Genomic DNA, 13,454 nt, shown 5'->3' with positions numbered 1-13,454 from the left:
CTAGACCAGAAGTCTAACATCCTTAACTCTGGGAAATATGTGATCACAAACAGAATTTATAGCTAAAATAATTCTTCATTATATACTCCGACAATAAGATATAGTTGGTAAAGAATGCCCAGTGAAACAGTACACTTTTGATTAAACCTCTAAATCCAATCACCAATTTAAAAAGCAACCTGCCAGACTACATCATGTAGATGCCATTCTGTAAGATTCAGGTTGTGAAAAACACTATAAAGGAAACAATTCAGGTTCTTCAACAAATACCTTGCAGAGAAAATAAAAGATAGAGGGGAAATCTAGAGATTCAAAGGGAAGTCTATACTGCTTAGGGATTCACAGCTGGGTGAAAATGTATAACACAAAATAAAAGTAAAGTATTGTAAAAGTCACCTTAGTTGCTGTTTTGGTGGGAAGGGGAGTTCTGATGGTGAAGGGCATATGGAAAACATCTGTTGTGTCTAGAAAAGTTCTATAACCTGATTTTGGTGGATGTTGTAACAGTGTTGGCCCTGTAACAATCCTTTGTAACAGTTTATGTAATGTATGTGGCTCTCCTTATTTGTGTTATATTTAACAATAAAGTGAAGTCGCTCAGTAGTGTCTGACTCTTCCTGACCCCACGGACTGTAGCCCGCCAGGCTCCTCTGTCCACAGTGATTCTCCAAGCAAGAATACTAGAGTGGGGTGCCATTTCCTTCTCCAGGGGATCTTCCTGACCCAGGGATCGAACCTGGGTCTCCCGCATTGCAGGCAGACTCTTTACCCTCTGAGTCACCAGGGAAAGGATTTCTTAAAACCCCTTATCTAAGGCAGGGATGCTGACCATGGTTTTCTCAATGTGGTCCTGAAGTGAGTCGATGAGTAAGTCTCCTACAGGCTTCCAGCCATTCCGCACGGCCTCCGCCTCCTTGAGGTCAGCATCCAAGTCATCCATCGCTCCCTGGAGGTCTCTGAGCTTTTCCAACGCCTTGTCCACTTGCTTTTGCCAATTGCTAGTAATAGCATTTAGACTTTCCCACTTCTCTTTGACTTCAGAGGACTGCTTGCGCATGGCTTTGGCAATCTTTTGGGCTTTCTCCTCAGGAGTCAATTCTGTAATTTAGGAAAAAAAAAAGAATATTTGGATGACTGATCAACTCAACTTTCTTATAGTCAAGTGTAAATACCACCTTTCAAAGGATAGCACCTAAGCTACATTAGCCAGAATAAGAAAAACTGTCTCCATACTGCTTCTACTTATCCCTACTCTTCTCCAAAATAGACAAGAGTCACTCAGAGTAATAAGCGGCCCTGTGGTTTTGGTGACTTTTGAATTTTAATATATTTGCAAACCTTGAAATGTAGCAACTCAAGAAATAAAGCAATTTTTCTTTAGTAAAAATTTAGTTAAGTAAAATCCAAAGACAGCTTTTCGTTAGTTTTTCATTGTCCTCTATAGAAATGGGAAAAATAATTGGGAGAGAAACAGCTTTAAGTCATGAGGGAAACTTTGAGAAAATACGATTAGTTTATCCTGTTACCAAAAAAAATATAACTGACATATCAAATAACATATAACAAACACAAATAACATATCATAGATACTTCATCATCGCTGAATCTGTTTGGCAGTTAGTTCATCTTTAATACAAGGCATTCTCTGTAGCCTAGAAGTATAACACAGCCACACATACTTCAATAAAAACACAGCAAGACTTCAAGGACCACCCTAAATATTTACTAGACCAACAGAACTGGGGCTTCCCCAAGTGGTAAAGAACTAGTGGTAAAGAACCCACCTGCCACTGCAGGAGACAAAAGAGAAGCAGATTTGACCCCTGGGTTGGGAAGATCCCCTAGAGGAGGACACGTCAACCCACTCCAGGATTCTTGCCTGGAGAATCCCTTGAACAGAGGAGCCTGGTGAGCTACAGTCCCTGGGGCTGCAGAGTCAGACTAAAGTGACTTAGCATTATCATCAGTGGGACTTGCAAATTTCTGAAATAGAGTACACTTTTCAGACAGGAAAGGGCAGGCATAATGCAAGATGCTGCCATAGGACGGGGCGGTAAGACAGGGTAAGAGTCCAGAAGACAAGCAAAGGAAATAGAAATCAAAGTCAGGTTGAAAGCCAAGAGTCAGAAACAGCGATGAGAAGCTGGCAAGACAAGAACAGGGGAACTTGATGGTCGTAGAACAGACACTCTTGAAGCAGGCAGAGATCTCCATCTAAACACTCCTGAGCCTCACTACCCTTAACACCCCAGGGTGCCTCCTTTCCTTCCTAGCAGCTAGTTTGATGGTTCTCATGCTTGTCCCCTGGAAACAGAGAGGCAAGTCAGAAACATACAATCAAGGTAAATAAACTATATATTACTTTAGGATAGAAGTGCATATTCTCCTTTGTGACAGCAGCCCATCTTTCGGTATGAATCACATTAGCAACATCCACTTCACCTCAAAACATTCCACACCACTCACAAAATGCACTGAAGTTCATCAAAACTTCTGATAAGATGCACCGAAGCAAGCCCTTCTAAACTGTAACTTTTCTTCGCCACACAAATCTGTCTGCCTGTCTTTATTTAAATATTATTTAAAAGCTGAGACAAAACGGACAAAACACTTATTTTTATCTAAGTTTCCAGAAGAGCCAATTCACTGGGAAAGACCCTGATGCTGGGAAAGACTGAGGGCAAGAGGAGAAGGCAGCGACAGAGGATAAGATGGTTGGATGGCATCACCGACTCAATGGACATGAGTTTGAGCAAACTCAGGGAGATCTTGAAAGAGAGGGAAGCCTGGTGTGCTGCAGATCGTGGGGTCACAGAGAGTCAGACACAACCTGGGTAGTGAACAGTAACAACCAGTTTCCAGAAATTTCTAGACCTCAATATTTAGATGCAAACAGCTATAATAAATCTCCAGGAATGACATGGATGATGAGGCGCTTAGAAACCCAAGAACTTCTAGTGTGCTGCTGAAGGCTCTGAGGCTACGCAGAAACTGACCAATCCCTTAGCAGATGAACTGATTATAAGAAGAGACAATGTTATGATAGACAGACTGAGTATACTAGTAAAAGATAAATAAGGAAAATAAGTGAATTAGAGCTCAGCTTTAAGGACTGCTTAGAATTAGATACACAATCCAGTACAAAGGTGAGGGGAGGGAGTTAAGAATCCTGGAGAAAAAAATTTTCAAACTTGTTACAGGTCAGGGTATCAAGGTTCTTGATTAAAAAAAAAAAACTGTGAGGATAGGTACATCATTAAAAAGGCAACTTTATTTAAATCCTTAAACCTTCAAGGTTTTTTATAAATCAAAAAATATTATCAATACTATTCATATTTTGTATAAATATAATATGCTATGGATAAGAGAAAAATATCATTTTTAGCCTGATGAGAAAGGGAGTTAATAATTTTTATGATGGCAACAGCTGTACTTGTTAATAAATCACTTGAGTTTTTTTAAAGATATATTTTAAACACTCTTGTTTTATTGACTTTTGTAAAAAACACAATACAGTGCCAATTTCAGAAGAGACAACTTAATTATGATTATTCTCTCTAGATAAAGTAAAAACTGTTTCTAAGTCAGCCACTGAATAACCTGGTAGGGAGACACACAGCTTCTTTGTCCTGTGACAAAATAGCCAACTCTGGCTGTGACTTTCTGTCTTCATTTAACGTAAAATCTTTTGATTGAGCAGTCCTTCTGTGGTATTTATAATAAAATCCCCACTCAAGCAGCTACTCAAAAGAAAATTCTACATTCAATTCACCATCTGTTTGCCAGAAAGAAAGCATATTAACTAATCACAGAATCAGAATTGTTGCTCCTGTTGCAGCAACAATCTCAGTTTAATACATACTTTAAACCAAGAACAGAGCGAAGTACAAAGCCAAACAAAACCTTCCAGAACTTCTGTAAAATAGGTAATAAGAAGCAACATGTGAAATCTCAAATTATGACAATTTGTGCTAAGAGAATAAATCAAATCAAAACAGAAAGAAAGCATAAAAGATGAAAATAATAAAAGGATATCCAGACTTTTTAAAAAAACAAAAAACCTCCTGTTACTTGAAAATCAAAGGACAAAGCTTGCTTCAAAATTTACAAGTAGATATTTTGCAGTAAATTTCAAGACCCTCATGCAAGAGTGGAGAATCTCTTTGACCAGGGGTTTGGAATTCTGGTAACCTATTAGAAACCTCCCGGAGACAGTCTGTCTGTTTACTTGTTTGTTTTTAAATGCTGATCCCCAAGGACCAAGTATTAAAAGATTCTGGCTTAGTTGGTCAAGGGTGAAGGGAGGCATGGATATATTTTAAAAAGTTCCCCAAGTAACAGCAATTGTTGCCAGGATGGAGCCGCGTCAGTCTACTGGATTATAAGTTGATTTCTCTGGTCACTGCTGCTGAAGTTGGACAGAGTGTTTCCACCCCATTGAGCTGCTGTGTCATTCCCACGCAGAGCAGGGTGCCAACTACATAAGGTGGGAAAGCAAATGAAGCTTGGTGATAAGAGGGGAATCTAATTTGCATTTGAAAAGGCAGTAATAGAGGCTAAGAGACAGAGGAAACAGTAGGATAAAACCAAGTAAATTTATTGACAATTCACAGACCGAAAGCACTTTTCCTAGGTCACTTTCCTACTCCCTGGTGTGTGTGTGTCTATGTTTTCGGGAGGGAGTACTCTGCTTCACTCTCCATTCTCCTGTTCTTCTCCCTTCAAGCCTTGCAATTTATCTCTGAGGATGGGACTGTATTCATTTTTATATTTATAATTGTATTATAGGCTCAGAAGGAAAGAAACTGCCTACAATGCAGGAGACCCACGTTTCATCCCTGGGTTGGGAAGATTCCCTGAAGAAGGGAATGGCAACCCACTCCAGCATTTTTGCCTAGAGAATTCCATGGACGGGGAGCCTGGTGGGCTACAGTCCAAACAGTCAGACGAGCAACTTTTACTTTATGACTATATATTATATATAGTATAACGTGTTATAAAGTATTACAAATATTAACATATTTACTTTATATTTATATAATTAAAACAGAAACTCATTTATTGTGTTACAAAACATTTAATAAAGAGTAGATAACTGTCTTTTAGGAAGGAGAAACAGGGAAAGAGCGGAGAAAGGAATGACCAACCCTGAAGCTTTCTTTCAAGTCCAGTGACCTTTATTCTTCAAGTATGCAAATTAATTGGATGGCACTTACACCACTCTCTTCTTTCTACCCTGTATTCTACGCTTCACTGGAATACAGACGGAAAAGGAACCTGGGCCGGAAGCAGGGACTAAGACTTGCAGTCAGCACTGCTCCCATCCTGCCCTGGGCTCCCAGGTGAGCTAGATGACCTGCTTGATCAGTGGGAACTCTATGTCCTCATGCTGGAAAAAGATTTTACACAGGGCCCCTTTTACCTCTGAAATTCAATTATATAAGGAAAACAAAGCCACTGTGTGTCTCAAAGAAGTCTCACATTAGAGGGAAAAACATTTTCTTTTCCCTCTTTTTGTGTGCTTATAAATTTTATTTTACATTTAAAAACATTCAAATATATGTTTCCCCAATGAAATACCATAGAAACCTGTAGAAATTAGAATCAGTTCAGTTATTTTAAACAAAGATTCTCCACATTTGTCTTATTTTCTTTCTCAATTTTGGAATTAACACATAATCTCCATAGTGACTTCTTATTCTTAGAATTTAAAGCTTTATGTCATGCATGTTTGTTTCTTCTCATCTTGGTTTTACAGTATTCGGTCTAGAGACTAGTATGTCTTCAATATGTATATAATTACTGAATTGAAATTTTCAATTTTCTGAATGGAATTTGCAACTTTACTCTTTATTGAGAATATTCAACTTCATAATTTTAAATGGAAATCTTTCCACTTATTTTTTCTTCCTTCACCCTAAACCCATTAAAGCATTTCTATTAATTATTATTATTATTATTACTTTTTTACTGTGAAAGAGAAGGATAAAGCTTATGAAGTCATTTAAAGTATGGTAATTTCATCTCATTTGTACTGTTTGCTTACGTTTTGCATGTATCTATAATCTTGTTATATTTCATTGAGAGATAAAGAGGACATGTTAAGACAAACAAGTAGAGAACAAAAATTCTCCAGAGTAGCCTTTTCACCCCGTGGACAATTTGGTGCAAGGAAGGATTAGTTTGTATGCCAATCCAATGCTAACTAGTCATATGTTCATAGCATAGATATATTCCTTACGTCTTTGAAATTCAGTTAATATCTATAAGGCTACTGACACATGCCTGACAGAAAAGCTTCAGCAAAGGTTAATTTCTTTCTTTTTTAAAATGATTTTGTTACTATATCTGGGAGGTTTAGCTATCTCTAGAGATTTTTCACATAAGCAAACTAAGCTAATTAGCCAACAAGAATTCACAGGAAAAAAAACAAAGCTTCCTCATATATCTAGAGACCAGACTTCACTCTGTCCCTCTCTTTAGCCCATTCTGTTTTTCTGTCTCAGATGATGTTTCTGATTAAGATAATGGAAAATATGTTCTCAAAGTCTCTGATTACATGATTAAGATCAATTTAATCTCTCTGAAATGATCAGTGTTGAAGACGACCCTGCCCATTTCCTTTTCTGCATGCTGACTGGTGACAATTCATTAGTAACCAGATTACAAGTGCACCATCAAGTGCTATCATCTGATTACTGTAGTATTTCTAATTATATTCATTTAATACATTATAAGGATGACAACAGTAAGATGATAACCAGAGCAGATTAACCTGATAATATATAGCCTAAGTCTTTCAGTAGGTATATGATAAACATGATAAGGATCCATCATGCTGCCAAGGAATTTGTCAAATCCTTAAGGGAAAGAAGACAGTGAACAGAAACATTTAGGTCAAGAACTCTACAGTAAAGAGATTTAGGGAAAATCTTTCACAAATACCAAAATACAAGCTATGAATGAGAGTCAGGGGTGGAGGTGGGGTGGATGGAGAGAACAGGAACACAGACCACACGGTGGAGAGGGATAAACAGCACTTCAGAGCAGAAATCAATGAAGGTAGAGCTAGAGTCTGAATACTTTAATGTTCTACCCTTCTCTCAAAGTGGGCCAAAGTAAATAAACCTAGCATAGGGCTAAGGATGAAAAATTAAGAGACCATTAAGAAGGTTAACTGCCAAGGAAAAAGGTAGAAATAGCAGAATGGCCCTGGAACAGATCTAGCTAAGACACTTGAGACCCAGCTTTCAATTTTCTGTAATGGAATATTCCCTGAATTTCCTCATACCAATGGCAATTTTATAACTTATTCAAGTCAGTTTTGAGTGCTAGACAGCTATAAACAGGTCACTGGGAACAGGAGAGTGGTCCTGAGAGGGGCAGAAGAGAAGCTGTGAATGTATGTTCCAGGAAGGCAAGGATGTGTTTTGTTCACTGCTGTTTCCCCAGGATCTAGAACACTACAAGGTGGACACAAGGTGGGCATTCAATAAGTACTGGTCAAGGGAATAAAAAGATGTATGTACGTATTTCTTTGTTTTGGAAAATTCACTTTTAAGATCAGAGGACAGGAATCTTCAATTAAAAGTCTTGCATTTCTTGCTACACTGCTGCCCGTCTCTCCCCAGGCTGCTTCCCTGAAGAATATAGCAGCTAATGATCCATCAACTTACAAAAGAAGTCCCGGGCTTTCTATTCAAGCTTAGTGATTCTCACTAAAGAAGTTAGGCATGTCCTAGGTTAACGTACTGTCAAAATGAGAAGTTTAAAGTGGAGAATTTATTCCTTGGCTAGGATTACACTTTTCAAAAGATAGCAAAGCTTTCAATTAACTCTTGAAGATACCAGCTTTCAAGATGAGCAGCAACAACAGGAAGAAAAAAACACACTGCACTGAAAGCATTTAGTCTCCTCATATTCTTTAAGTTTAAATCAGAGAGTGACACCCCAGATGTTAATTTTAATAAAGTACATATGTGTAAATTATTGCCATCTTTTTTTATAAGGCACATGTGATTTATGCATAGCGATAATGGTGATGAAAGACCATAACAAATGGTAAACAATTAATTTAAAATCCTACGTCCATCAAACTAACCTTTGTTCTCATGTAAGTCTTCATCAAGAATTTGATAGATTTAAATTGAATTTCACTATGATGGTATTCATTAGCATGCAAAAAAGTTTTTGAAATTTTTATCCAATCAATAGGGTTACTCAACTAGTTCATTATATTTTAAAGAAAGTTGAAGAGTGGATTCAGTACAACCATCCATACATTATAGAACCTTAAAATGGGAAGGATCACGTTGCTGCTCTGAAGTTAACACTGAAAATGGAAGTAACATTATATGTTTCTGTGCTTTTTCATGCATGACAACTTTACTAATCTAATTTGGACTTAAGAAGCTAATTAAATTATTGCCTTGGTCTATAGACCTGAAAGCAATTATTTATCCTTCAAGTTTTTATACGAAAATTAAAAAGACAAAGTCTAATATTGCCTAAACACCCTCTGCCTTGGTGCTAGGAAATCAGTGAACTGGTATGTCATTCCATTAAGCAGCCTAATAGTTCAGTAAAGGAAAAGTAATAGTGAAGGAAAAAGCATTTTAACTGTTGTACTAATTTTTTAGAAGTAGACAAATATAGTTAAGATAGGTTGCTATGATAGTTAAGGCCAACAAGGGATGTGGCAAGCCTGAGTTGGTGTTTCAGCTCTGTCACATGGGTGATAGTATGCATCCAAATATCACAAAGCCTCAGTTTCTCCATCTGTCAAATGGGTGGTAAAGGACGCACACCTCAAAGAGTTGTTATGAGAATTTCAGGAAACAGTGCCTGGCAGGTTTATAATTTATTCAAGGATAAGTGTCGGTTTGTGGTGAACACTCATGTGGACTAACATTTTTCTCTTCTTCCTTCCTTTCTGGGCATTGATTCCTCTTCCATCTGACATGATGCTTATAAAGTGGGGGTGGGGGGGTGGGGGTGTCTGCCAATCCCACAAGACTCCAAGCTCCATGTTACTCAAGGTGAGTCAGTTGCTGCTCTCTCTTGAAACGTGCTAGATCTAAAGCAGGGCTTTCCCTCCCTGATATGTGATTGTGAGGTACAAGGTCACAGGAAAGTGAAGAAAATGAAGACTTGTGGAGAGAGGTAGAAAGGGCCAGCTGGGAGCTTGGTTTCTGTGACCGGCTGTGTCCTTGTGTTCAATGTAATTTTGTTATGGGGTTTAATGTGGATAAATTCCCCTCTGTGTCTATGCTTATGGAAGCTGGGTGTCTGTCACTTCCAATGAGTGAGGTTCTAATTAATAAACTGGTTATTAGGAAAACAAGAAATTCCCTGGGGAAAAACACCCATGAGTTTTACTGCCTCATTACTTAGGTTAGGTTATGTATAACTTGGTCTCATTTTATGAGACACAAGGAAATAATTACTGCCATTGTTTTTATGTGATCTTATGTTATACTGAGAATCAATATAAGAGTTACTTCTAAACTCTATGATAATTTCACTTTTTCACTCATTTAATGGTCATGAAACTTTATTTGTACAAGTTTGCTAATACTGGCACAAAACAGACTGACATAGTAGACTGAAAAACGTCATTTATTATTTCTTTGTTATATCGTAAAATATATGAGATCTCACAGAGGTGAAAAATACTCCTAATTGGCTTTCTAAAATAATATGAAGCATTTAATAATTAAAAGAAAATAGCATATTCTGAGTTAAAATATTAAACATTACTAAATATACACACAGTTGTTAAAGGTCAAAGAGGAAAAACAGTAATCCATACGTACTTTTTATCTGAAAAGTTTTTTATTAGCCATTAATTCCTGGTGGCTCAAATGGTAAAGAATCTGTCTGCCATGCGGGAGACTTGGGTTCGATCTCTGGGTTGGGAAGATCCCCTGGAGAAGGGAACGGCTTCCCACTCCAGTATTCTGGCCTGGAGAATTCCATGGACTGTATACTATATATACTATAAAATGTTTTTTTTTTCTTCTATCATTTAACATGAAACACCAGGGTGAAAAAGAAACAATGTTCAAACAGCCTTCAGTAAAGTAATAGTTGTAGTAATAGTAATGTCTTGACAGGAATAAATTTTAAAGAAGACTCAAAGGGAAATTTATGAGCAAAATAATGCAATCTTTTTTTGTCTTAAAATCAGAACCTGAGTAGAGGAAAATAGCTTTTCCACACCCACATTGACAATCATTTGTATAATTTTCTAAACACTTTCAGAGGTGAACTACACTGTTAAAAGTGTTAACTGTTTTGTTTAATAATTGCTACCATAGCTTCAACTCATAAAATACGTATGTGTGTGTGGGTGGGGGTGTGCGTGCATGCCTGCATCTGCATACACATGAGCCTGCATCTGTTTTGGGGGTAGACAGGGGAACGCAGACATAAGGCTCTAATTCCCTGTGCAATTTTGACTTTTAACCTGAACTCTAGATAACGGATAGGTGAGAAGTTATGTATATTCCCTGACTACCTCAAGAGGTGTAGGGGCAAGAGTGGGCTAAAGCCCCACAGCTGTCCTTCCCGTCTACTTAAATCTGGGACTGAGAACCGCAAAGGAGGTTGGGTGAACAAGAAAGAAGCCAAGAAACATTTGCGCAGGGTTAAGAGGCTCTAGACACTGAGAGTCAAGAAAGAGCTAGGAGGTCAGTGGCCAACGAGCAGAGGCAAAGAGAAAGGAGAGGAGAATGAAGGGATGAGCTGAAAACAAGCCCCCAAACCCAAGGTTAAGGAAGGTTACCAACACACAAGGTTGGTTGTTCATCTACTCACAAGGTAGTCCTTCATCTACTCCATAATAGCTGATGACCTTGGTCAGCACCACAGTATTTTCTTGGCCTTTGTGTTTTAACCTAATTTTTTTTAGAGGCATACTATACCATCTGCTCAATTCATTAGGCCAACTACAAAAGTGGTTTGAAGAGTACACATAGGAAGATCAGTATGAATGACAATGAAATTTTTGCTGTCTCATTGTTCTACTTTCTAAAGATATAAACCAGGTGGTTAAAATCAAACGAAAAACAATTCAGTTCAGTTCAGTTCAGTCGCTCAGTCGTGTCTGACTCTTTGCGACCCCATGGACTGCAGCATGCCAGGCCTCCTTGTCCATCACCAACTCCTGGAGTTTACCCAAACTCAGGTCCATTGAGTTGGTGAGAGCATACAACTACCTCATCCTCTGTCATCCCCTTCTCCTCCTGCCCTCAATCTTTCCCAGCATCAGGGTCTTTTCAATTCAACCTCACTAAAAGGAAATGATACAATTCAAGTCAAATTAAGTAGCTCCCTCTCACTCAAGAGAAGCAAACTATTGACAAAGCTGTGAACTTTGTTAAATTTCTATAATCATTCAGATAATTTTAGATCAAGTAAAAATTATATTGACTTAATAACCTTTCATAGGCAGAATGAGTAATTCTGGGAAGCTGAGTGGTCCAGATGGCTATATTTCATTCATTTAGCCCTATTTTTGTATGGTTGCCATTTTGGAAGGAAATTTACTAAAATATAGTATAAACTACTATGCCTTCTCTTAACTGATTTATAGTCTATCTTCAAAAATAAACAAACCACAGCTCATTGCTTCAGCTTTTCTTTTATTGTAAAAATCCCCAAAGACTACTCTGGTTTGTTTTATTTTAGAATTCTCATGTATCCTTTTTATAATTTTCTTTTTCCTCATAGCTGTCAGGCTGCCAGACATCATTTCTCACTGCCACCCTTTCCCCTGCCGTATCATTTCCATCTTGCTACATGACCATAATTCACTGGAAAACAAGTGAAACTAGTCACAACAGTGTCTAAAGTAAGAGTTAATACCTCTGAGAGAGTGGCTTTTCTATGATCTTCACTATATTTTCAACGTAATACTCTCTTGACTGCTCAGATAATTTCTCACACTCTTTCAGATTCTCAGTAAATGGGAGAGGTCACTAAGAAAGGGCAGGGCTGAGCTTCAGACACAGATATTAGTATATAGTCAGAGAGGTGACCAGGTGCCAGGGAGCAAGGAGAAGAGCTGGAGAGGAATGGATTCAGGTTGACACACAGCCTCAGTGAGTGGGACAGAATGAGCAAGGGCTGGGTAGGCGAAGGAAGAAGGAGTTGGAGATCAGGTAGAAGAGACCAATAGGCAGAAAAAAAATAGAATGGGCAATGAAGATCATTACCTGCACACCATCAGGAGAAGTTGGTGTTAAATGACATTAGTTTGGAGCAGAGAGAGGCATGAGATGCTACTAAAAAGAAAAGTGAAGTGAAAGTGTTAGTTGCTTACTTGAGTCCGATTCTTTGCAACCCTGAGGACTGTAGTCTGCCAGGGTCTTCTGTCCAAAGAATTCTCCAGGCAAGAATACTGGAGTAAGTTGCCATTTCCTTCTCCAGGGGATCTTCCCAACCCAGGAATTAAACCTGGTTCCCCTGCATCGCAGGCAGATTCTTTACTGTCTGAGCCACCAGGGAAACTGAGGCCAAATCACTGTGCAGCTTTGCATGAAGGTAAAGGAGTGCAGATTCTACTGCAGAGGCTACTACTGGTTTTAAACCAGGGTAGCAAATGCTAGCTCTGTGTTTTAAATACATCATGGTAGCATCTACCTTGATGCAGAGATACCAATTAAGAAAGTATTGCAACAGTCCTATCAAAAGATGGTAAGGACCTGAAATAGCGCAATTAATGTCAGTAGTGATTTTCAGTGTTTAAAATATAAATACTTGAAAGTTGTTAGGAGACTAGATTTTAAAAGTTCTCAAAACAAGGGAAAAAGTTGGAACTATGTGAGATGACAGATGTTCCTAGTCTTATGTGGTGACCATTTAACAATACATACAAATATTAAATCATTATGTTGTACATTTTAAACTTGCACAATGTTATGTGAATTATATCTCAATAAAACTGGGGGGAGGGGGAATTTTTAGCAGAGCGTACCTGATAAGATTCTTTTGTTAACAACTGATTATTTGGTTGAAATAATTAGTTTGCTTGTTTTTTTAACAGCATTTATTAAAAGATGCCTAAGAGCAACTCATCCAGTGTTACTCAGTAAGAAAATGAAACTCAATAAGCTATCATAAAATGCACATATACACATATGACTCTATGAGATACTAATTGGTAATAGGAGAAAAAAAAAAGGAGCTAGGAGAAAAGGTTTCAGGAGAGAAAAATCATGGAGAGAAGTATTTTCTGAAATAGTTATTCAAAAATAAAGACACAGATTCACCTTGGTTGTGTCCTTTGGTACATTACACATAGCATACTCAATAAATGCTTATTAAATAGAACCAAAAAAAAATCATACAGGTTCTCTCCGCTCTATTTCCTTCAACACTGAGCACTTTGAGTAGCATCAAAAAAGATAACTAATGTTCAAACACTCTCTGTTTCTGACAGCAGAGGTTCA

General features: G+C 37.9%; 1 protein-coding gene across 7 annotated transcripts in view; it reads right to left on the bottom strand.

The window, feature by feature from the left end:
• UTRN (utrophin) overlaps positions 1–13,454 on the bottom strand; it is a 540,243-nt gene that overhangs the window by 110,328 nt on the left and 416,461 nt on the right. For all 7 annotated transcript variants that reach the window (XM_043888655.1, XM_043888654.1, XM_043888656.1 and 4 more), the window contains one exon: positions 830–1,098. In XM_043888655.1, the coding sequence (XP_043744590.1) occupies positions 830–1,098 (269 nt within the window). The remainder of the gene's footprint in view (positions 1–829; positions 1,099–13,454) is intronic.

The sequence above is a fragment of the Cervus elaphus genome, chromosome 26 (assembly GCF_910594005.1).
Source record: "Cervus elaphus chromosome 26, mCerEla1.1, whole genome shotgun sequence".
NCBI classification, from domain to species: Eukaryota; Metazoa; Chordata; class Mammalia; order Artiodactyla; family Cervidae; genus Cervus; species Cervus elaphus.
The sequence above is the reverse complement of the archived record's forward strand: the minus strand, read 5'-3'. Positions and strand labels throughout refer to the sequence as shown.